The sequence below is a fragment of the Carettochelys insculpta genome, chromosome 11 (assembly GCF_033958435.1).
Source record: "Carettochelys insculpta isolate YL-2023 chromosome 11, ASM3395843v1, whole genome shotgun sequence".
Lineage (NCBI taxonomy): Eukaryota > Metazoa > Chordata > Testudines > Carettochelyidae > Carettochelys > Carettochelys insculpta.
Genome location: NC_134147.1, coordinates 43,952,537 through 43,977,241, shown reverse-complemented (window position 1 = coordinate 43,977,241; position 24,705 = coordinate 43,952,537). Strand labels below are relative to the sequence as shown.

The 24,705-nt window shown below is 42.7% G+C and overlaps 1 protein-coding gene across 26 annotated transcripts in view; it reads right to left on the bottom strand.

Annotated features, from left to right (window-relative positions):
• MAGI1 (membrane associated guanylate kinase, WW and PDZ domain containing 1) overlaps positions 1-24,705 on the bottom strand; it is a 488,573-nt gene that overhangs the window by 30,740 nt on the left and 433,128 nt on the right. For all 26 annotated transcript variants that reach the window (XM_075006137.1, XM_075006140.1, XM_075006139.1 and 23 more), the window contains 2 exons: positions 20,540-20,571; positions 6,278-6,494 (listed from right to left, as the gene is read on the bottom strand). In XM_075006137.1, the coding sequence (XP_074862238.1) occupies positions 6,278-6,494; positions 20,540-20,571 (249 nt within the window). The remainder of the gene's footprint in view (positions 1-6,277; positions 6,495-20,539; positions 20,572-24,705) is intronic.

Below are 24,705 nucleotides of genomic sequence, written 5' to 3'. Positions count from 1 at the left end.
TACAAAACACCTATAAAGCTCACATAACACAATCTCCTCTTTCAGGAGATAGCTCCAGGAATCAATTTCTGCAGGATATAAAACTCATCTCCAGCATCAGAAGATTTGAAAACATCTTTATACACCGGTGCTTTATTAGAGTTCACTTTAAGTGTGTTACTCTGTAAGCGCTAACCTTTATTCTTTCATGTCCGGTAAACATCCATTGTCCCTTGCAACAACTTAAATAAAATAATAGGCAAGCAAATCTTGTACAACTGGTGTACTATGCTTAGATCATTGGATTATCTAGGAGTCAACACCCTTCATAATGACAAAATACTCAGCTACCCACAGAAGTTGTAAAGCCCTGATTCGGCAAGATACTTAAGCGCTTTCTAACTTTCTACCTAACTTTCAAAACATAAGTAGTCCTACTGAACCCAATGGCACTATACCAGTGTTGAAAACTACTGTGATTTCATTCAAATCTCATGAGACTTAAAGCCCCAGCAGCTGAACCAAGTGATTATATTATCATCTCAGAGGTTTTTATTCCATTAATTTTCTAGTCCTCCTGGTGAAGGAAAATAGCTTGAAAACATGACCTGAGTGTCAACCCAGAAGACGGACAGAAAGCAACCAATACATACTGTTTATTTAAAAAAAAATATAGCCCCTAACACTTGTGACTTTAGAATGTCTGAGGTTGACAATGCTGTCATTCATGTGCTTAGGGTCAGCCAGGTGCTTCAATACCTTGCTAATCAAGGGACTATCTTTGTGACAGATTAACCATTAGCCAAGTGTGCCCATAAATCAACTTTGTAAACAGATCTTCTCTGCAGCCGTGTCTGTTCATACAGCACATGCTGTAAATATGAAGATCCTTTTAAACAAGACATTCTCTAAGGGTATGGGCACGTCTGTGTGTCCAAGGGTATGAATGTAACTTTGTTTCACATTAATATGACAGCTAAGACAGACCTATAGAAGGCTCTTTCACTAGACTATAATCTTTAAAGCCCCTCTGATCACAAGACAGTTGTCAATTTCCTGAGTGTATTGTTTTAAAAGGGTAATGTAAAATTTGATATTATTGTGCGAATATTATTTTATTCCATGTAATTGTTGCCAAGTGAATGCTACTTACTGTGTCACCTTTGTTTTTTCCTTTTTTGGTCAGATTTAAAAAAAAAAACATTATGTGCCTGAAAACAAAATTCAAATACTAAAAACAACCTGAATATTTTATAAGCTTTAAGATTACTCTGTAGTGTTCTGCTGTATTTTTAATTAAATGTTTAAGTCCTTCAAAGGGATTCATTAACACATCTGCAATTCAGATTAATTCATTTTGTCACTGCTGCTTTGACAGATGGCCATATGTAGGATGCAGTATTTTGCAAAGCAGTCAGGCCACAGGAGAAAAATATGACAACAGATTGGGCTAATGTTCAAGGAAATTTAATAAGAAATTAAAATATAAAAAAGCCTATTATAAAAATGTATTTTCAACAAAGGGGCATAAGAGGTTATAACTGCAACACATAATCATTCACCTACTACTCCTTCTGTTCAGCTCTACCCATGTCATGTTCACATCTTGGAAGGGATCTTATTTTTCAAACTCAAACTACAGTCTCGCCTCTGGAACACACACACATCTCCCATTAGTAGCAGGGAGTGTTATGCATAAAACGTAGCAAAAGGAAGTGGTAAATTACTACCAAATGATCTGGTTTCAGGATTCACTCATTCACTCTCAATTCTCTGAGCGCTTGATCCTCCCAAGTGTCATGTCTTCTGGCCTTCATGCACTCAGTCTCTTAAGCTCAGCCTGAACGTCAAGAATATGAGCAGCCCCACTGGTTTTAGTGTGTGAAGTTTAGCGTTGCTGTATGAGGAGCAGAGCATTCATAACCCATATCTGATGTCAGTGAGAATAAAGTGAGGGGCACATTAGAAATTCGCTCGTGTATTTGGTTAAGCAGAGTTGTTGTTTCCCACTGTGCAACTACTGCACCAGGTCTAAAATTCACAGGTGAATGTTGTCCCCTTGGGCTGGCTTGGTTCTTTTATGTACATAACAGTATTTCTGAAGCCATTGGGGTGGAGTGTGTGACAAGTGGAGAAGCTTAAGGATGGAAGCTGAAAGGCCATGATGTGGTGACAGGAAGTTGCATGTACAGAAAGGATTTAGAGAACAGGGGAAAGGAGAAAACCAGGATGAAAGCCCAGAAACAAGTCAACGGAGAGAACAGAGGACTGTCCACTGAAAGACCTGAGCTGTCCCTTACTGTTACATAGATGGATGAGCGAAACTGGGAAATACCCATGGCAATGCTGGAGCAAGTGAATGAATGAGGGTAGCATTCCTCGCATCTGTTTGCAGGTGGAAAGGGAGGGGCAGGTTACTTTGCTAGCCTCCGATGTCCACTTGGAAATCCAGACAGGTGGTGTTAATGCTGCTGAGCTGATACTAAAGACTAATTAGGATGAGCAACACAGTTAATTATAAACTATCTAAATAGCTGCAGGGGGTCAAAGACAAGGACAGCACATTTCCTAATGCAGCCAGGCAGCAGGGGAGCCAATGCAGGTAGGTGGTGGGGCTGGAATCCCCACAGCATGGCTTCTACAGATTGATACTCTCTATTCCAGCACTGTCTCACATAATACCTCATGATTTGTTAGTTGGATGACTCCTTATCTCAGGTGTGGCCAAGTTTCTCGTGGTCCCATAAAGTTTGTTTACAACCACCATTCCTGGCTCTCAGTGTTCTGTGTTGTTATTCAGAGTTAATTTACCCCTAAATGTCTTCTGAGAGCCCACTGAGCAGTGGAAGTGTTGGTAATGCTGCTAGACAATATTAACCGCCTGTGGTCCAGCTAATTTTCTGATTTAGTACTCATCAGGTCCCGAGGATGCTGGAATACAGAGGTTCAACCTGTATTCTGCAGTTCTGGAAGGGCAGGCTTTAGCCTAGTCTTGGCTGTCTCCTGAATACTCATCATGTCATTTGAAGCACCTAGGGCCTCTGTTGAAGTGGAACGACAAGAGGACTAACCGGCCCAAAGAAAGCAGCAGGCTTGCAGAGCCAGGAAAAAGTATGTCAGATTCTCAGAAGGGAAAGAGAACAAGGCCTGGTCTACACCAGGGAACAAAGTCCACCCCAGATGCGCAACTCTAGCTATGCCATTAGCGTAGCTAGAACTGACATATCAGGATCAGCTTTGTTCCTTGGTGTAGACTGGGGCTCTTTTGCCTTGCACTGACACCCCTTACTCCATGTGATAGCATGCAGTACCGGGGTTCACGGCCGAACTCAGAGAGACTGATTTTGCTGCATCTTCACAGACGCGGCAAAAGCAAATTCTGGAGGATAGATCACAGCACATTGAATGCGTGGTAAATACAGACATACCCTAAGACAGAGAAATGCAAACTCCTGGTGGTAGCATTGCTGACGCATCCAATCCAGAGAGATCCTTCTGCAGCCAAGGAGCCTGTCATTCATGATTTAGTTTTGGATTGTTTTTCATGACATACGATTTAAAAACAATTAAATTGGTTGGAAAATACAACCCAACTGCTGTATCTTCTTGTGTAATGTATATTTTACACACTCCATGTAAACTAATACTTAGCACGTTAAGGATTTTGTGCAAGATCATCCTTTACATAAAGAAAAACAAAATATAGAATGTGCTCCTTTGGCACAAACTGTTTCAAGCGCTCTTGTTTCTAATTAAAATAATATAGCCCTGAAAGATTTTGTAGGTTTTCCTTTCTCATGTAATGTGATTAAAATGAGGTAAACGTTTATTTTGACTGCAGAGGAGGAACCAACTGAAACCAATTTCATATGCTTGGAGTGGAGTCAAATCCTGCTCAATTATTAGCTGGGTGCGTGTGTTAATAATTAAAATAAATGTCATTTCCTGCAGGCATTTGGTTTTTGTATTGCTAGGGTTGTATATGCTAGTAAAGGCACAATGGTTCAGCAGTATTTCCGCCCACCAAGGGTGAGATAAGAAAACATTTCATCTGAGGTATGGCAAACTAATTTTTCTCTCGCTGATTGTAACACCCTTGCATAGTATCTGTTGACCTGTGATTCCTGACCTGATCCTACCAAGGTTATAAGTTCACTTGTGTGCGTGTTTGTAATTTGCTCTGAATGATGCTAATACAGATTGAACCTCTCTGATGCGGGACTCTCTGGTCTGGCATACTCCATAGTCCAGAAGGACTGCAAATGCTGCTGGACCAAGGAGCCCCAATCACAAAGGTTGCCAGTGGCTGAGAGCTCAGCCAGTCTGGTGGCAGGCAACCCCTGCAGAAGGGGCATGGAGTTGTCACCCACTGGGGCACGGAGTCCATATGGTTGTAGTAAGACTAGTTCTGAGTCCAACAAACTCCCTTCTTCGGGATCACTCAGGTCCTAAGCAGTCTGGACCAGGGAGGTCCAGCCTAAGTAGCTGAAACTCAAGCAGGAAAGCATACAAAAATGCATTTACATTAAGATAGGTTTGGCAACAGGCTGAGCCCTAGTCGGTATAGGTTGTTAGCATAACAGGCATAAAGTCATAGCATAATAAGTGACCAAATGTAACAAAGTTTAGTAATAAGAGTTTTTGTCATAAACAAGATAGTCAAAGGGAACAAAACAATAACATTTTAATGGAATTTCAGGAGGGAGGGGGAGCTGGACAATGTGTACCTGTGCAGCGCACTGAGGCTATTGTATTGAAACAAATAGCCATGCCAGGAATCAGACCACCAGTTATGATTCCCTGGAAAGTCTCACGCAGGAAGAGACAAAGACTTAATTACATATGGGAATAGGCACCTCCGGCCTGTATGCCTGTGGTAGCTTCATCAGAAAGGCATAATAGGTAACAGCCAAGACGTAGCTGCCACAACCTGACCCCCATTGACTGATCAACTCTGTCACTATTTCATTTCCATGATGTTGTGCACAAGTCAGCTCTGTGGACTGCTTTGCTCTCCACTTGTGTTTAATGCCCACGTGACCATCCATCCCATTTTTCCTGGGACAGTCCCTTACTTACGCTGTCCCATAGGTGCCCTGACTTTTTGAAAGAAAACAGGGCAAGTCTCCTATAATTTGCAAGGCTCCTGTTCCCCGGCACCTGTGTCTCAGGGCAGCTGCCCCCACTGCCAGAGAGCTCCTCTGCTCAGCCGCTGTCCCATTCCCTGGCAGCCCCCACTGCTGGTGAGCTCCGCCATGGGGTGGCTGCCCCGTTCCCTATCACAACAGCCCCCTGCTGCAGGATGGCTGCTGAACGCCCTGCCCCCTAGGAGGTTGAGGAGCTTCCATCCTCTGCTCCCCCTCATCAGGAGGCTGCAGAGCCCCCATTCCTGGTGCCTCACCATGAGGCAGCTGCCCCCCTGGCGGAGGAACCCTGACATGGGACAGCTGCCCCCTTACTTGGAAGCCGGTGTCCCGTATTTGCCATAGGGCAATGCGGTCACCATATTTAATGCTCTTTTTTATTTGAGAAGGGCTTCAGGTCTTGATGTATACCCAACCAATATGAAACTCAACTTGAATAAAATTTTCTTACATAGCCATTAGAATGATAAACATCTTATTTGTAAAATATTAATTTGAATCTCTCTAAGCTACATAACATACCAGCATTAATGTGACATGAAAAGAGACTTTCAGTGACATTTGGGCAACTAATTCTGTCTTTGAAAGTCTCCTCAATGCCTGATTGGAAAAGAAGGACCTTAATATTTAAAATATTTTACTGTTTTTTGAACAGTGTTATGGGTCTAAACCCACTTATCAGAGGCAGACAAAGCTTATTTCTTCATCCCCAACAGAACTGATTCTTAACAGGTCCGCGGAATACTTTGCTGATTTTCACAGCTTTTCCCCAGAACTTGATTTACATGTATTAATGTAACCAAGTGAAAGCCCTACATTTTCAATAATTTAAGAGATTTAATTCCTATAAGCCAGTGTTTCTCAACCTTTTTTAATAAAGTACTCCTTTTTATTAAAAAAAAAAAAATTGTAAATATCCCCAGCACCTACAATTTTCAGACACAACATTTAGATGAACATAAAATAAGTTAAAAATTTTAATGAATGAAAAAGTTTGAGAAAGGCTGAGCTAATGTACCCTCCAGGAGAGCTCTTGGTACCCGCCCAGGGATCACATAGCCCTGGTTGAGAACCACTTGCCATAGACAAAAATCAGAAAAAAAGAGTGGCTGCCAGAGCTGTAGTCTTAGCAACCACACCCATTCAATACTCACGTCGGCTTTCATACATGCTCCTGGACTGGGCCCAGATTTTGAATGGATCTGGCTTCTTCTGCCCAGAGTTGTCTGGTTGCTCCACGGCTGGTGCTTCAGTGGCAGGATAGTCAGGAAGCACCTGCGTGGTATGGACGGGTGAAGCAGTGTGTGTGCTGCGGTGGCTAGAGACGCTATGTTGAGAACTGTTTTGGCTGTCTTTCCTTTCAAGTGGTTGCTGGACATAAGAATGCAAGAAGAAAGAGAAAGAACAGAAGGTTATTGGTCTCTGAGAGGGTGTTTTCCGTCATTCTTCCACACACGCCCCCCCGGCCAAGGTCCTTTGATCACTGTTTCTGCATACCCACAAATAAATACATATTGCACATTTTGGCTGCCACCATTTCCAGTTAATGCTTAGTGCAGAAAATTTCCCCAAGACACACTTTGACAGACAGACTGGCAGAAGGAATGTGTAAAATGGGAAGCAATTAATCACAGAAAACATCCAGCCTTCTCTCCAGCAGCTAAAAGCAAATCAAAATTTCATTACAAGATCCTAGTTTCAATATCTTTTCCCCTGCATGTTAAACTACACATATCAATAGTCAGATAAATTTAAGATTAACATAAACCCACAAAAGCAAAGAGAAAAAATATCAGCATTCAGAATGCAGTTAAGTACATTAAGACTACATCTACACTAGCCCCTTCCTTTTGGAAGGGGCATGGTAATGAGTGAGTTGCGACAATACTAATGAGGCACTATCATGAATATGCAGCACCTCATTAGCATAATGACAGCCATGCGCAATATCAAAATGCTGCTTTCAAATCGCACGCCGCCCATGCACGTGGGAGCATTTCAAAAGGACCCCCTGGATTTTGAAAGCCCCTTATTCCTAAAAGCAAATAGGAAGAAGGGGCTTTCGAAGTTTGGGGGTCCTTTCAAAAGGCCCCCGGGTACACAGGTGGCATGCAATTCAAAAGTGGCGCTTTTGTATCACGTATGGCTGCCATTATACTAATGAGATGCTGCATATTCATGGCAGCACCTCATTAGCATATTCCCAACTCACTCACTACCATGCCCCTTCCTAAAAGCAAAACTTGAACCTCGTAACATTACATTAGATCCCTAACATTACCTAAAAACATTTACTTGCAGTGTTATTTCCTTGTTTAAGTATATTAAAACAAAGAAAAAAAATTTCTACTTAAAGTCTCATTCTTCCTGAGAATTTCAGAAGACCTGTTCTGTCAATATTTAGCTAAATTGGGTATGTTGCTCTTAACTCACATTCACATAATTGACTACAATAATGCATGCAAATTAAAAAGAGTCAGTTGTATTGCAAGGATTTCTGCCACTAAATATGCAGTAAAAAGGTTTCTGAAAAGTTACCGGGAATGGACAGTAAATATGTAGAAAACAACACTCACTGTGTTCCCTTGTTCATATATTACAAAAGGGCCTTGCGGATGTTGACTGGCAAAATTTCAAATCTCACATTGAAAAGGAAATCCAATTTTCACTTTTAATTCTAGATAAGCAAAAGTTAACTGGGAACTTTCAGTGTTTCTCCACCCAGTCCTTGGATTCTAACAGGTCCAAAGAAACAAATATATAAACGAAAGCCCCAACTCACTCCTGGACATTTTGCTTGTATGTCACACTTCAGTGCAGATTATTCATTTCTGTACACAGAAACTAGAACCTTATTATCATGATGTGAAAATAATGTTAAGTCCCATGCTTACAGCTTACAGAACTAAATGAAACCTATGGAGTCTTTCAATGGGGATGTCTGGTTGAAATGTCACTTAGCTGAATAGTGAGTTATGACTGAAATCTGATTTGACGACAGGTGATTTGGCTAATACTGATTGTCTCAGAAGTCCTCAGGAGACATGGATTCATATACTACAAACCAATATAGCATTGATCGATCCTAATTAGCACTCCTAGGAAAGATTTCAGAGAGATCAAAGATAAAAAGGCCATGGAAAATGAACTATATTCTCCTCTTAAAGTGTAACTTTCACAGAATCATAGAAATACAAAACCGGAAGGAACCTCGAGAGAACATCAAGCCCAGTCCTCTGCACTCACAGCAGGAACAAGTACCATTTATATATTCCCTGTTAGATATTTATCCAACCTGTTCTGAAATATCTCCAATGATGGAGATACTACAACCACCCTGGGCAATTTATTCCAGTACTTAACCACCCTCACAGTTAGGAAATTCTCCCTAATCTCCAGCCTAGACCTCCTTCACATAGGCCCGTTTCTTTTTTGTCCTTTGATCAGAGGTCAAGGAAAATATTTTCCCCTTCCTCCTTGTAACTGCTTCCAAATAACTAAAAAGCTGTTATTTCTCCTCTCAATGTTCTTCAGACTAATCAACCCAGTTGCCTCAAACTTCCCTCATATGTTATGTTTTCGAGATACTTATTCATTTTTCTTTCTCTTCTCTGGGCCTTCTCCAATTTGTTCATAACATTCCTGAAAAGCGGTGCCCAGAAGTGGACACAATACTCCAGCTGAGGACAGTGCAGAGCAGAGTGGAAGAATGATTTTGCCCTTACTGAACTTCATCATGTGCTCCTCAGACCAGATGCCAGTTTGTCCAGATCATTTTGGATAATAACCCTATCTTGAAAAGCACATGCAACCCCTCCTAGCTCGGTGATGCCCACAAACTTTACTCTCCATGCCATTATCTAAGTCACTGATGAAGATATTGCACACAACTTGTCCCAGAACTGATCCTTGGAGATCCCCACTCATTTCGCCTTTCCAGCATGACAGAATCACTGGTAACTAGTCTCTGGGAATGGTTATCCAACCAGTTACGTACCCACCATATAGTATCTCCATCTAATTTATATTTCCCTAGTTTGTTAATGAGAATCTCATGTGAGACTGGATCGAACACCTTACTAAAGTCTAGCTGTACCACACCTACCACCTCACTTTATCCACGAGGCCTGTATCCTGTCAAAGAAAGCCATCAGGTTGGTTTGACATGATTTGTCCTTTAAAAATCCATGCTGGCTGTTTCTTATCACCTCCTCTTCTAGGCATTTGCAAATGGATTCCTTATAATTTATTCTATAACCTTTCCTGGTACAGGAAAGCACACTGGTGCAGCAATGTAAAAAACATGCAAGGCCACTACCTGTCTTGTATGCTTCTTCTCTTCTGTAGCTCACCAGACTCTTAATGTTCTTTATAAGGTTTCTTTCCTCTGCACTAAGGGTCTGATCCAAAGCCCAAGGAGGTCAATAGAAAGACCCATGTCAAATTTGAAGGGCCTTTGAATTACACCAGTTCTTAATTTGTAATAAAGAGACACTGGGGCTCAAGCAATTAGGTGCCAGGGATTTGGCAGGTTTTTTTTTTTTTTTACAAAATTGGTGCAACAATCCCAGAGGTGCTAAGGCTATTAACTGCCTTGCCTACAGGAGCCTGCATTATAAACAAGCAAGACAGATACAAAGGATGGGAAACAGACACACAGGGAGGTGAAATAAGTTCACTAAGGTGACAAATCAAAGCAATGACAGGGCTGGGTCCAGAAAACCAGTCTCCTGTCCTGCCCACTAAACCACATAAGCCCTGTGCTCAAATGTGACAGGGCTGAATTAACAATTCAGAGAAAATCTTTGTTTAAAATACCCTTTTCTGTGTGATTTTATATACCAAGTATAATCTTTAGGTGCATTTGGGTTTATGCCAGCCAGTGGGGCAATTCAGAGAGTACAAACTGCTTTGACATTCTAAGCTAGTACTGAAGTTGTCGACCCATTCCTGGCATTTCTTTAGCCGATGTCTTCATTGACTTGAATATTAAATTAACTGTGTACTTTAAAGTCATTTTCAATGGAGCACGCCTGCTGTGACTGCTCAGCAACCAGTTCTCAAACACAAATATCCCAACCAATTGCAAACATTTTTTTCCTCCTAAGTGGCAAAAAGCTAATTCACACACAGTCCTACTTGTCTCTAAACATCTCAGGTTTTCAAGTAATCAATTTTAAGACAGAGCTCTGCAAACAGCTGTGGGAGCACCACTCTTTAAACAAGCATTTTATAACTAAACATGTTTTTGCAGCAGTTTTTTCTGCTGCTGCTGTTGTTTTATTTTGTAGCAAATCATTAAACAACAAAAGGACCTTTTGAGCAAAGTGTACCAGGTTTCCTGCCAGTCTGATTGAAAATAGCTGATTTATAAAATGTTGATCATTTGGCCTACCACAGAAAATTGTATTCAAGTCTTAGGTAACGCCTGTAAAGACAACAACAAAATACTAATACTATCTACCTAGATTATCATTTCCCTAGACGAGACATTAAAGAAAATCTCATTTACCCTATTACGTGGGAAATTTAACAATTTAAACCTGTATTTAGGACCCACCTGAAACTTTCACAGGTCTTCGGCAAAAAAAGACTCAGTAAGCTAGAGGAACGGGGATTCTAAAATCCTCCCCTCCCACCCCCATCCAGAACCATCCCTTAAGCTGGAGTTACTACTGCAAAGGTATACAAATTGTGTAAGAAGGAAAAGCCCTTCAAATGTGTGTTTTCTACAACAACAAAACCACACAAGAAAGCAAGTTCAGAGTACACCTTAAAATAAAACAGAAATAAAAATTATGGAAATGCACAATTAAGGTCACTGATTCAGCCATAAATCTGCCCTGTCTCTTCACGGACAGATTATAACACATTTGGAGACAACCCTATTTTCAAACAATGCAATGCTGAAAATCACGGAGGGCTCTAACTGAACTATTTCACTCCTGTTGACAGACCAAGGACATGACTGCACTACAAAATTAAGTTGACCAAAAATATGTTGGCATGCAGCTGCTGGAGCGATCACTTGTGTGTGACTACGTGGTACTCCTTGTATCGGTAGTGCATGTCCTCATGAAGAACATTTACACTGATTTTTATGGCTAGTGTGGGACAGATTCAGAAAGGCAGCAACAGTCGATGTGAGCTCCCGAGTGTCACTGAAACTGCACTGACTTAACTCCAGTTACACTGATTTTACGCCTCTTGTGTAGATGGAGTTAATATGTCGGGAGAGTGGGTGAGTTGTATCAGCAAGAGTGACATTTCAGTGACATTTAGGTCGATGTAAGGCAGTGTATGTAAGGCAGGCCTGAGCTTATCTTAACCTAGAAGCACCAATCAATAGCAAAGTACTTCCTTCTTTAGCACTGTTTGCTGCTGTTGGACAAAGAGAAGATTTTATATCTCTTCACTAAGGCTGTGGCCACACCTACCCAAAACTTGGAAATGGCCATGCAAATGGCCATTTTGAAGATTACTAATGAGGCGCTGAACTGAATATTCAGCGCGTCATTAGCATTAGGACACATTCTGCCACAACGCTTTGAAAGTGCCGCTTTCTAACGCTTGCGGCTTGGCGCGGCCACATGGGAGTCCTTTTCGAAAGGACCCTGCACATTTTGAAATCCCCTTATTCCTCTCAGCTGAAGGGAATAAGGGGATTTCAAAATAGGCAGGGTCCTTTCAAAAAGGACCCCCTGTGTAGCCGCGCCGACCTGTGAGCGTTAGAAAGCGGTGCTTTGGGCCAGAAGCGTCCTAATGCTAAGGATGCACTGAATACTCAATTCACCGCCTCATTAGTAATCTTCAAAATGGCCATTTGCATGACTATTTCAAAGTTTTGGCCAAGTGTGGCCACAGTCTTTGGGAATTGAAAACAAATGTACAGTACAGGATAAGTGGTGCGTCAGGATCTGGGACAGCGTAATTCTATGTGTAGCTCACAAGACATTTTGTTTACCATTGTCCACATGCAGCATTGCCAGATTCTATTGGTTTCCACTGGCATCGTTTTCTTCCTACCAGTATTACTAAACTGAGAGGCTCGTAAAGCAAGGGCAGGTGAAGGGAGGTGGATGCTGACTGTACACAACATTGACTGAAAGAGCTCTGAGCTCCCTTTGCATCCCGTGGAAGTACTGCTAATGTTCAGTTAGCACAACCCACAAATTCTAGGTTGACTAATGCAGTTAGCAAAATTAGATAACCTGGGAGACCACCTTGGTTAATGACAATCTTGTGGCCCACTGAATGGAGGGCCGCACGTGTCCCACTCAATAGCCGAGGTTGCTCAATGCCGAACTGGGCATGCCGGTGGATCACAGCCTCAACATGAGGCAACAATGTGATGTGGATGCAAAAAAAAAAAAAAAATGTGCAATTTTGGATTGCATTAACAGAGGCATAGCATGCCATTCAGGTGGTATGATAGTGCTGCTCTATTCCAAGTTGGTTAGGCCTCAGCCGGAGCTGCGTGTCCAACATTGGTCACCAATATATCGAAAGGATAAAAAGAAACGGGAAAGGATCCACAGGAGAGCAACAAAGATGATCAAAGGGATGGAATGCAGCCATATGAGCAAAGCCTGAAGGAACTGGGCATATTTAGCTTGGACAAGAGAGACTGAAGTTGGGGGAGGGACAGGACAGTGGTCTTCAAATATTTGAGAGGCTGTCATAGAAAGACGGAGAAAATTCTCTCTCGTCACAGAGGGCAGGACAAGAAGCAATGAGTTCAAACTGCAGCGCAACAGTTAAGACTGAATCTCAGGGAAAAACTATGTAAGAAAAGTTGGAAAACAGAACAGACTGAGGCTTCTGAAAGGAGGCTGGATACCATCTGCCTTGCATGATTTAGACACAATCCTGCACCTTGGCTGGGAGTTAGACTAGATGACCTCTGCAATCCCTTCTCACCCTAGGATTCTATTACTCTAAAAGTGACCTCATTCTAACCCATTACCCTGGACAAGCTTCCAAAGACACAGAGGTTTTCAAATATAAACATATTAGACTGTTGAGGTGCAGTATAGACAAAAGGCTGCCACACCAAGGGTAGGAGCTTGATTACATCTGACAACTGCTGTGTAAAACACAGGCTTTCAATCTGAAGAAGTGGGGCTGTCCCATGAAAGCTCATCACCTCATAAATTATTTTGTTAGTCTTTAAAGTGCTATGTGACTGCAGGTTTTCTATGTCAAACATAAAAAACCCGATGTATGGAATACCAGAATTGCTTACCCCAGAGGTTAAGTGGATAAAGTGGACTCACCATTCCCATAGCCTGCAAATGTCCAGAAACCCTCATCATGAGTTTCTTCACCCACATATACTCTTAGGACTCTCTCCACCAACGACTCCGACAACCAGTTACACTTACCCCCAGAAACGAAGGGTCCTGTGGCACCTTATAGACTAACAGAAAAGTTTTGAGCATGAGCTTTCGTGAGCACAAACTCACTTCATCAGATGCTGGTCTTGGAAATCTGCAGGGCCAGGTATAAATAAGCCAGAGCAAGGGTGGGGATAACAAGGTTAGCTCAGTCAGCAAGGGTGAGGCTTACTACCAGCAGTTGATCTGGAGGTGTGAACACCAAGGGAGGGGAAGCCAGCTTTTGTATTTAGCCAGCCCATGCTCAAAACTTTTCTGTTAGTCTATAAGGTGCCACAGCACCCTTCGTTGCTGTTACAGATCCAGACTAACATGGCTACCCCTCTGGTACTTACACCCAAGTTTTTCCCTCCCTAGATTTGCCATGTAAATGCTACAAATGCGTAGACCACTGGTAAAATTTAATAGAAGTTCCTTAATTGCTAGTACAGTGACTAGACAGTAGGTAGAGAGAGGCATTCTCAACATGGGAGGGACAGACTCGTTGTAGCTACATCCATGCCTGCACTCTGGGCTCATTTTTCAGCCTTCTGCAATACCATTCCCAGCCACAAAGCTCTGGGAGGAGCCAGCTCTCAAGGGGGCTGCAATGTTAATGCAGCACTAGTCACCTGAGAAAGCTCATGGGTGGATACAGTACACTGCTCCTTCCCTTGCAAAAAGGACGTAAAGGAAAACAAACCATCCAAGGGAGTTTGCAGCAGTTACACTGCAAAGATAGGGTGAGCAGACAGGACGGTAAATACCTCACAGAGGAGTGTTATGCTGGAAGGTGTCAACTGCCATAAACCAAGCACAGACCGCGATGTACACCAAGCACCTTTCCTGCAAGCTAAACTTGACAGCTAAAGCAACAGAAGCCATAGAGTCACCAGTTTTCAAACAGCACAAAACAGAACCCTGGTCCCACTTTTTCGTGCCCCTTCTCTGAGATCCCAGCCCCCACTCGCTTTACCCCCTCCCCTCTGTCTCTCAGTCTCCCCCACCATCACTGGGCACAGGGTTGTGTTGTGGGAGGGGAGGGAGGGGTCTGGCTGTGGGTCTGGGTTCTAGGGTGTGGTTGGGGATGAGTAGCTTGGGGGCACAGGAGGGGGCTTTGGGCTGTGAGAAGGGGTTGGCGTGTGGGCTCTGGACTGAGGATGCAGGCTCTAGTCTGGGGCATGTGATGAGTGTTTGGGGTATAGCAGTGGGCTCAGGGCTGGTACGGAGGTGTAGGGTTTGACGTGTAGGCTCCAAGGGGGACACTAGGTACAGGAGGGAACTCTGGGCTGGTGCAGGAGTTGCTTGTGTTTGCAGGGTCCTTTCAGAGCCTACAAGGATCTCATGAAGCTGCCACTAGGCCCCTGCACCACTTAGATGCAGGGAGGTTCCATATGCATGCCGCCTCAGACCTGCAGTCGCCATCCCCACCTGCAGCTCCCACTCGTCACAGTTCCTGGCCAATGGGAACTGTGGAGACAACAATCTGCATGCTGCCCCCCCCTCCACCCCAAGTGAAGGTTTCCAAGCTCTCATTGGCTGGGAAGGGTGGCCAATGGGAACTGCAGGGGAGGCACCTGCATCTGAGAGGACAGTGTTTAGATGGAGGTTCCCTGTGCCCAGGGGCCTCAGGGACCAAGTGGCAGCGTCTGGGAGACACGCAGAACCAAGGGAAGTGGGAGCTTGTCTTAGCTCTGGGCCTCCGCTGTGCTACTGACAAGACTTATAATAGCCCATTGGGCAGTGCCAACTGGAGCCACTATGGTTCCTCTTCAACCAGGCATTCTGGTAAAAGAAACGGATGCTTGGCAACCCTAAGAGGCCGCCACTGGAGGCAGTAGCTGCGGGGCAAGGCGGGGACCAGCACACAGCGAGGGAAACAGTGGTGAATCTGGCCCTGAGAGCAGTGGCACTGATGTTCTAATGTGCCAGGCTGTGCTTGACTACTGGCTCTGCCTTAGGCCCCGCTCCCACTCTTCCCTGCTGCTCCCCGCCATCACCCCATCTCCTTCTCTTCCCACCTTGCTGCCTCGTTCCACCCTTCCCCCAAGCATGCCCCACTCTACACTCCTGTCCTGTCCCCAGCCTCTCCTGCACTCCACAGCACAGCTGATCGTGGTGGGTGGGAGGCACTGTGGGCAGGACGCACTGGTCGGCAGGGCTGCCAGGAGGTGGGAGGCAACAAGGGAGGAGCCGACTGGGGTGGGGGGAAGCACCAGCCCTGGAACACTCATGGAGCTGACACTTCTGGCTTGGAAAGGGCAGACATGGCAATGGTCTGCTAATGTCTTTTCCCTACCGTGTTCAGGGAACCAGGACTTACTGGGTATACTTTGTAAATCAGTGTTTCCCAATGTTATTTGGCTACGGCTCCCTTTTAAAAACTCAAAAGAATTTTGCAGAACCCCATTCCCAGGCCTCACCCCCCTCAGCCCCCAAACCTGCCCCCATCTTCAGGTTTTACCCATGTCAGCCCCCAAATCAAGCCCCCTATCCCCAAGCTTTACCCCCTCATCCTGCAAACCTGCCTCTGCACTCCCATGCTTAACCTTTCTCAGTCTCAAACCCGCCCCGCCCAGGATTAACTCACCTCAGCCCCAAACTGGCCCCTGGAACTAACCCCCCTGTGGTGCTGGCTGGGGAGCTTACACCGGGCAGTCACAGGTGCCCAGGAGAAGGCAGGCTGGTGTGCAGGTTTTCTGATGGTGGGCGTGAGCTGAGCCACGCCCACAGAGAGGTGTGGCCACGTGGGTAGGTGGGGCAAGTGAGGGACTATCTGTGGCTCCCGGCCCTGTCGTTGCTGAAATAATGGAAATAAATTCAGTTAAACAGTCAGATCCCTCTGGCCATTAAACCAATTACATTTAGTTTGACTGTTTCAGTGGCAGCAGGGCAGGGAGCCACAGAGGAGTCAGTGGCGGCAAGGTCCAGACAGCTGCATGTCGCTCCAGAACCACTGGTTGCCGACCTCGATCATTTTCACATGGAACTCTTATTTTCACTTCGTGGAACCCCAGGTTTTGCAGAAAACCATTTGAGAAACATTGTTGTAAATGCATATGATTGTCCCAGAGAAATACGTGATCCCTATCATCAGTTGCTCCTAACTGAAAGAGGCTGGCCAACCCCATACGTATTGGCTGTTTGGGATGAAAGGGAGGAGTGGTTTATGGGGAAGGGTTGTGAGAATATACAATTTTAAGGTTAGGAAATTCAAGTACCTAGAATACTTAGCTGCTCAAAAGACTGATCAAGTAATCCGTGTCCAGATTGGAAAACCTGGCCCCTCTTTCAGAGTGCTAAGAAGAGATGCTTAGAAAAGATCCTGTCTCCCATGTGGGACGCAAACCAAAAGCTGTTAGCTTTCATCAGGCTTTTCTGGGAACATTTTTACTTCTTTTCATCCACAAAAATCAAGAACCCAAAACCAGAAATATGTCAGCCCCAAAATGATAAAAACTGAAAATATTTTAGTTTTTTAGATGGAGATATTTACTTTTGGGTGCTTCGACAAAAAAATCAAAGAAAGTAACGTTATTTGTTTACTTACAAATTTGCTGAAATATAGTTTTTCATGGAAACTTCCATCAGCCATTTTAAATTTGACACCCAGCCCTATGACAACTTTGCCCTTTCAAATTCAGATGAAATATTCCAAAGCTACCAAACAGTCTAAAATATTCCAGAACTGCCATACATGCAAAGTACACAGACAAACAAGGGTAAACATTAAACTGCCATTTAAATCAAAGTCACTTCCTCCTTCATTTACCTAACAAGAATTATGTTCTGGCATGCAAGGCCTAAGTTCCCAGCTGTCCCTCCTTTGCTACAGCTGATGATATTATGTCATTTAAAGGAGTCTGCTGTGGTCTTAGGCGTGGCCTACACTAGGGTGTTAAGTCAGTTGCCAATTGTCAGCTGTGGCAACTGCGTAGCTAGAATTGAATTATCTGCAATCAACTTAGCTGGCCATCCTCACAGAGGGAGGTCAATGGGAGAAACTCTCCAGTCAACTTCCTTATTCCTCATGATATTGAGGAATACATGGGGCGATCGCTGACTCCAGATAGTTTGATTTTGCATATCTCACTAGGCACGGAAAATCAAACCCCACAAGATCGGCCCTGAATGTGTCCATCTTCCCAGTAGTGTTGTCATACCCAAAGTCACTATAGAAGAGCTGCAGAAGAGACACACATCACCCTGACCTCAGGTGACATCACATCAGTGGAGTCTTAAAGCCCAATATTGAGCTATGAAAACCCTTCCACTGCACCTTGATAAATGTATTTGTGTTCCTCGCTGTCTGCATGTATGTTCTCTTGGAGTCAAATACTGCAGATGCAAAACTAAATAGTCTGGCAACAGCAGAACTCCTAGAGCACTAAAAATTCCTCCATGAAAACAGAGCCTGGCAAAGGTAAGCAGCTATGGCCAGATGGGAGTCGGCTGTAGCACAGAATGAGCTACAAAGCCAAGCATGTCTGTGAAGGAAGCAGGCATTGGCAGTAGGTAGCTGGGATTGTGGAGGAGGGACAGTCTCTGGCACTGGAAAGGGGCTTCATTAGATGGCAGAGCAGGAAGGAAAGGGATCAGTGGTGAGCTGGGTGAAGGAGGTGCAGGATGGGATTGACAAGCTGATCTTCAGTTTACTCTGTAATGCAGTATGGACAACAGAATGTGGGCTTGGTTTAAGATCAGTCTAGCAACAGAAGGGCTGACTGCATATGGCTTATTTAACAATAGCTAATTCATTAATGAAGAAGTAAATTTTGTTTCAAAGGACAGTGAAGGTGAAGAAGGAGGCATAAGCTGCATTAAAGCCACACCACATAGGGGAATCTAGGAAAAAAGATTTCTCACGGTGGCATGTGCGCCCTGAGGCTATGTTGTTTGCATCATCACACAGCTTGGCAACCCCTAGGTGTGCCGTACAGCCAAGCCCTCAATGCCAGTATAGTTTTATTCTGAAACCATATGTCCTTTACTCCCACTTGACACCATGAAACACAGGTCAAAGAAGTTATCTTAACAATATTAGTAACATAGTGATAATGCTTTTATTCTTTTCTCTGACACTAAAAGACACTGTGCTCTGGAGGCTAGAAGTTCTGCTCCTTTGTTTTAAGCAGTGTGACTGTTGGACTTCCACATACTCTAAAACAGCTACCACAATGTATCAATAGAAGATGGTGTTAGCCTCTAGTTGCTGGTGCAAACACCCCATTTTATAGCTAAACAGAGGAAGACTATGTTTTACTGGATTCTGCCTCACCTCGTGGAACAGAAATGCCTGGGGCAGAGGTGACTATATTGACAGGAGATGAAGAAAGGTAAGGGAGCTTTTAGGAGCATACAATGCAAGGAACCTGGTTGCCTTCAGTGAATGAAATGGTTTCTCAGTGAGTAAATTCCATGGGAAACAAAATCTACAGCTTCAGGCTGGTAAATTCATTAAAGACCCCAGAACTACACCTGTTTGTAAACAGTCTCTTTGTTCATGCAGAGAGGACTATCCCTAAATGGATTTAGGTGTCCCTCAGACTGAAAATACCTCTAATGAATCATTGTTCACTCAGCAGGTGTTCAGCATAGCATCAGATTAATAAGGAGATGCTTCATGACCTGATTCTGGGAGGGCACCTGTTTTTAAAAAGCTAAGTTCATTCCCCATACCGTGGTGTCAAGAAGAAGGGTTATAAATGTCTTACCTCAATAAAACTACTCTTTCTCTGACAGAGGAAAAAATGCAGCACCAAAAAATAACATGCTTGTTTTGTACATATTTCACACACTTGTTTCTATTTTACCAAAGGCTGCATGAATCTGTGACTTTGACACAGAAGTAAAGGCATACGGTCTAACATTTCTGTGATTTGAGTGAGAACCCAAACCACACTTCTCCCTCTTAATGCAAACTGACAATGGAATAGGCCTGAAGTCATGTGACTTTAATCATCCTTGCTCTAAGCCATCAGAATCACATTAATTATTTCAGGGCTAGCTTTTTGGATGAACACAGAACTTACACTGAAAGCGGGAGATTCTGCTCATCTTTTTAACAAGCCTCTTACAGAGCTTTACCAAAACGCAGACTGTTAGCAGCCGCAGCTATCGGCACCCACAATGGACCGTAAGTGAACTTTCATGGTGTCTTACAGTTACACAAAGACCTCACTCATGTGACTTTCTCCAAAGCTACTGGGAAATAAGCGACATTCTTCCCTAGCCCTTCAAGTAATTGGAAACTTTCACCTTGTAAATAGCTCATTTCCTATGAAATATTCATCCCTTTTCTGGCTCCTAAACATCACGTTAATTTTGTTTCACTATACTAGAAATGAGCTTTAATGACATTTAGACCATAGCTTCTATGCTATTAGCTAACATGTCAACCAGCTAACAGCTCTACAGGAAACAGGATTAGAAAGGACAGGGAAATATTGATTTTTTTTTCTTCGTGTGTGTGTGTGTTTAAATAAAGGATCCCACACCTGCAGCAAAATGCTGCTAAAGCCAACAACAACAGACGAGCTGTTTCCAGTACTGAGGCAGCATACAGTATCTGGTGGAAATGGTAAATAGGCATGATTCGTCTTCCTGTAAATCTACATGCTTCAATATTTCATAAAACCATTCATCAGCTGGTGCATGAGAAAGATTGGGGAGTAAAAGCAAAAGGCTGGAGTCTACGGACACCACTGTTAGAAACTGCACTTTGGAAAGAAGGTGGAGCCTCCAATCTTTCGAAAAGGAAACAATGGCTTTTTAGGGGTGTGGGGGGTGGAGGGAGGTTAACAGAGGGAGAGAGGATCAGTGAACCTCTAGCTTTCCTTGCAACAAGCTTCCTTTTTGTTGTGAATTCCCCTCTCAATTCACCACACAGCACAAGCTGTGCAAGACAATCAGTGTTGGAACAGAAAGACAACTTAAAACAAGCAACACCCCACATTTAAAAAAGAAACCCAAAACCACAAGCCCCCTCACACAAAAGAGACAAAAAAAAAAACAAAAAACATTAGGTGAGAAGGTACTTACCGACTTTGGGCTCTTCTTTGGGACTGGCAATCCTAAAAAAAGGCAGCAAGGAAAAAAATAAACATTAGCACATATATGTTACTTTCCTTTAAGAAAAATCCCTAGGTATATCATCTGAATGTAGCCATCTGCAGAGTTATGTCAGATTTTGCTCTAGCACTGGAGTTACCAGCCTTTTCATATCGAATCAAAGGGGGATGGTGGGGGGAAAAGAGACAAGAGAGAGAGGGAGAGATCTATCTGCATTAGCTATGCTGACTTGTACTGCAGCAGCCTGGAGGCTGGGGAAAGAAATTCACAGACCTCAGCGGCCTGGGAAATTGAACACTTGGACAGAATCTCAAACGCTCCCTTGGATTAAGAGAGGCTTAGCTTACAATTAAGCCAAGGATATTTCCTTTTGACGCAATCAGCTTGTCCATTTTATCGGACCAATCAGGACCACAGAAAAGAAATACGTTGATTTTTTAAAAAGTGCCTCTCTAGAAATAGATTTTTAAAAGCAAATTCGTACTGGCTTTAGAGGAGAGGCTCAGGTTGGCAGAGCAAAACAAAAGCACAAAGAAGGATAATCTTTATCCCTAAAAGAGATCATTTACAAATATGGATGTTAATAACAAAACAAACCCAAAAGTTTTCATCAAGTCCACCCGGAATATAATTATATGCAGCTTTAGATATGATCAATTTCCGATTGTGGTAACTTGAAAATAAAATGCTAAGAATACCTTGATTCTGATGTGAGGTTAAAGGGTTAGATCCCAGGTGTCTAACCAGTTTTGAATAGTAGCCACTGCAGGGCTACTGCTATAGCGAACTAGCCACATTATTTTTAAAATATATTTATTGCTCAAGCCAACTAGCCATACTCAACTGGCCAAGTATGTTGTACTAGGGGCTAGCATGTTGGACAACACGGTTCATTAGATAGTTCAGGAGACTAAGAATTTTTGGGGGAGCAACACTGATGAAAATGCAAAGAAGGTAATTTTGCCATTTGGAGCCAGCCCCTTAATTGGCACAAGGAGCCTACAGACATGGGATATCTCAAGACCAATTTCTGCTGACTTCCTCTATTAATGGCGCAGTGGCCAACGGCAATGAGGCGCAAACTTGTTGGAGATAACCTAGGATGTAGGAAAGGCTATTCTAAACAGAAAGATCAAAGAGAAAAATAAACTGTTTTTAATAACAAAAAAGCCTCCTTCCCCAAGCCTATGTCTTTACGTGGTATTCCAGAAAAAAACAAATAGAAAAACAATACGCAGATTACACTGCACATTAAGTTCTCAGTAATTCGGACATTCAATATCTGCTTTTGTCTTTAGGATGTGATTTATGTAGCATTTATGCAGCAGTGTGCTTCCTAATTTATACTCTTTGCACTAAAAACCATACTCGTTTCTAACTTTTATACATAAATTAAAACAAGTTACACAACTGCAATACAAACTGTTATGATAAAAAGTTCATTTTATGGTAATTTATGAGATATCATCTCTGAACATGGAGTATCAATTAGAAACGATACACAGTACCTGCTTATGGCCTGCTGTCAGACTCATATGTGACTTAAACTGTGTAATACCAAAAGATGTTGGTTTATTTCAAATTAAAGGTTTTCAGTGACTGGCAAGCGTCAGCGCTGTAGGCATTATTATCCCGTTTGGTGCATTATCGGCAAATAACTAAGACCCTCTAGGGCAATGATTGATTGTGGGATAGGGGAATATTAAAACTCGTTACACTAAAATAATAAGATTGCCACTTTGTTTTTCTACAGACATTGCCTGCCTTCATGTAACACATTCAAATAATGAAGTGCTAAGTTTTCACAACAAGTCACATTTGCAACAGGCAATTTATCATGTATTAAATATTTGCATTCATTGCATTCTTTCTGATTAAATGGGATACATCCACTCTCTCTCTCTCTCTCTCTCACACACACGCACGCACGCACGCACTTAAAGCCACATGAGCCAGAATTGACGCTATCTTGATAGCAATCTTGTAGATGGAAACATACTGTAGGTTTAAAGTGAATCGGAGATTCAGTTTATTGCACCAGGGCCATTACGTGTTAAAATTTAATAAATAATAAACTTGTGAACAAATCTTTCCTTAAAAAATTGTCATTAATTTTGGCTGCTACAATCCAGATAGATCAAAAATGTCTAAAATTGATGGGAAATACACAGAAGGCCACTATTTGAGAAATCCTCCAAAGACTCCTGAATCTTACTGTGTCACCGTTCTATGGCAGAGTTTGCTGTAGAACAAGCAATAAATGACTTTTTAGCAAAACAAGAAAGTGTACATTGTCAAAACATGGCATAAAACAAAATATTTTTCCTTTAAAAATTTGTTTATTTTAAATCGATATCTATTTTAAAATTTGAGTTCCTGCTTTTGTGAGACAAACTCATAGATAAGAGACCCTGATTTCTAATATGCATTCCCAGCAGAAGACAAGGATACAGTACAGCCCAGAAAAAAAAAAACATCTTCACACAGAGATGATCACTTAGGAAGAGATATTTAATGAAAGGGAAGCACAAAGGAACGGGCGGCATACCTTGTAGCCATGCTCATGAAATTCAGGGAAGAGAATGACCACAGCTGCTATGAACTGGTGGGGGTGATTTCCAACTCCTAGCAGATATACATCTGCCTCTGATACATATAAAGTTACAGCTGGTACCTTGGCTGGAAATCCCAACAAAGAGGACCCAGGACATAACAGGGACAACCAATAAACTACCTGGTACTCTCTACAGAGGTCATAGCAGGTCAGAGGGGAAAACCACACAGAGGGTAGCATTGAAAAGTCTGTACTGCCACCACTCACGTTGTACCAGCTTTGTGGTTAAATACTGAAATTTAGGGCTAGACTTTTAAAGGTCCTTAGGCTTGTATGGAGATTTTCTAGAACATCTAGGTGTCTGTCTGCCATTGATTTCAAAGCTCACTAGACAACCAAATACCTTTTACAGTCTGTGTCTTAGGGCCCAAGGCTGACATCTTTCACATGCATTAAATTCACCTAAAAATGTTTTTTATTTAAAAAAAGAAAAAGGCTCAATACACTATCTTTTGGGACAATGCATTCAAATCGCAAAGGAGAGACTGTTGCAATCATCAGGTTAGCAGTGGTTAAACCAAAACAGCACCTCTGGGATGCAATCCCCCTCTGACCTAGATCACTGTTTCTCAATCTTTTTGATCTCAAGGGCTGAACTTGTTGCCTTCCTAAACTCTGATAAGGAGACCCCAGAGAAGGGTGTTGGTCCACAACCCCGTCATTGAGAACCACTGACCTACAGCCCCTCCAAATGACAAGAATTCTCATAGAGAATACTTACAAATATGACTCCAATTAAATGAATTCGAAAACACAAATTTCTCCTCTCTAAAAAGCTAATGTAATCAAGCAACTGCTTAAGGACAAAATAACAGCGATCACTGCACAATCTTCCAATACAAAAGGGATTGTGCTCAAACCGCATTCATAGGTCACCAAGAATCGGTGCATGCAAGGGTAGTAAATAAATTAATTAAATGCAGGGATCTAAATTAAGCCAGTTATCAGTGACAGCCTCACCGTTATCTTCATAAAACGGTCTCCTTTTCTTCCCCAGAACTCCCTAAATGTACAGCTGGCCACCTCCATCTGCCAGACTAAATTTTGGAACATAGGAAAAAAACTATAAATTGCTCCTCAACTTTTACACCACAATTTCACAATGGCTTTCTATCTAGAGCAGCCTTCCTCTAAAAACGCTGTGAAGGAGGGATGTGACTCATGGATTAGATGCTAGAATTTTAATTTAATATGAGCTAGCATGTTTATTCTGTTTCAAAACTGCATTTTTAAAAAGTCTTTTTGCTCTATATTTTGGATATAAAAAGTACTGATCAAACCCATAATATCATAGATCTTAGATGTCTACAAGCCATACAAAGTCTGTATACTCAGCGTGAAGTCACTTCCAAATTCTGCTGTTTCTGTTTTACAGAAGATCCCAATTCCAAATTGCCATGTTTACTAAACATACGTGAAACAGAAGGATTAGCTATGTACACACACTGCTGCCTGCCAGGGTTCTGGAGTACCCTGAAATAGAACAGTGACGGCCACTAGAGGGCTCTCAAACTATTTAAAG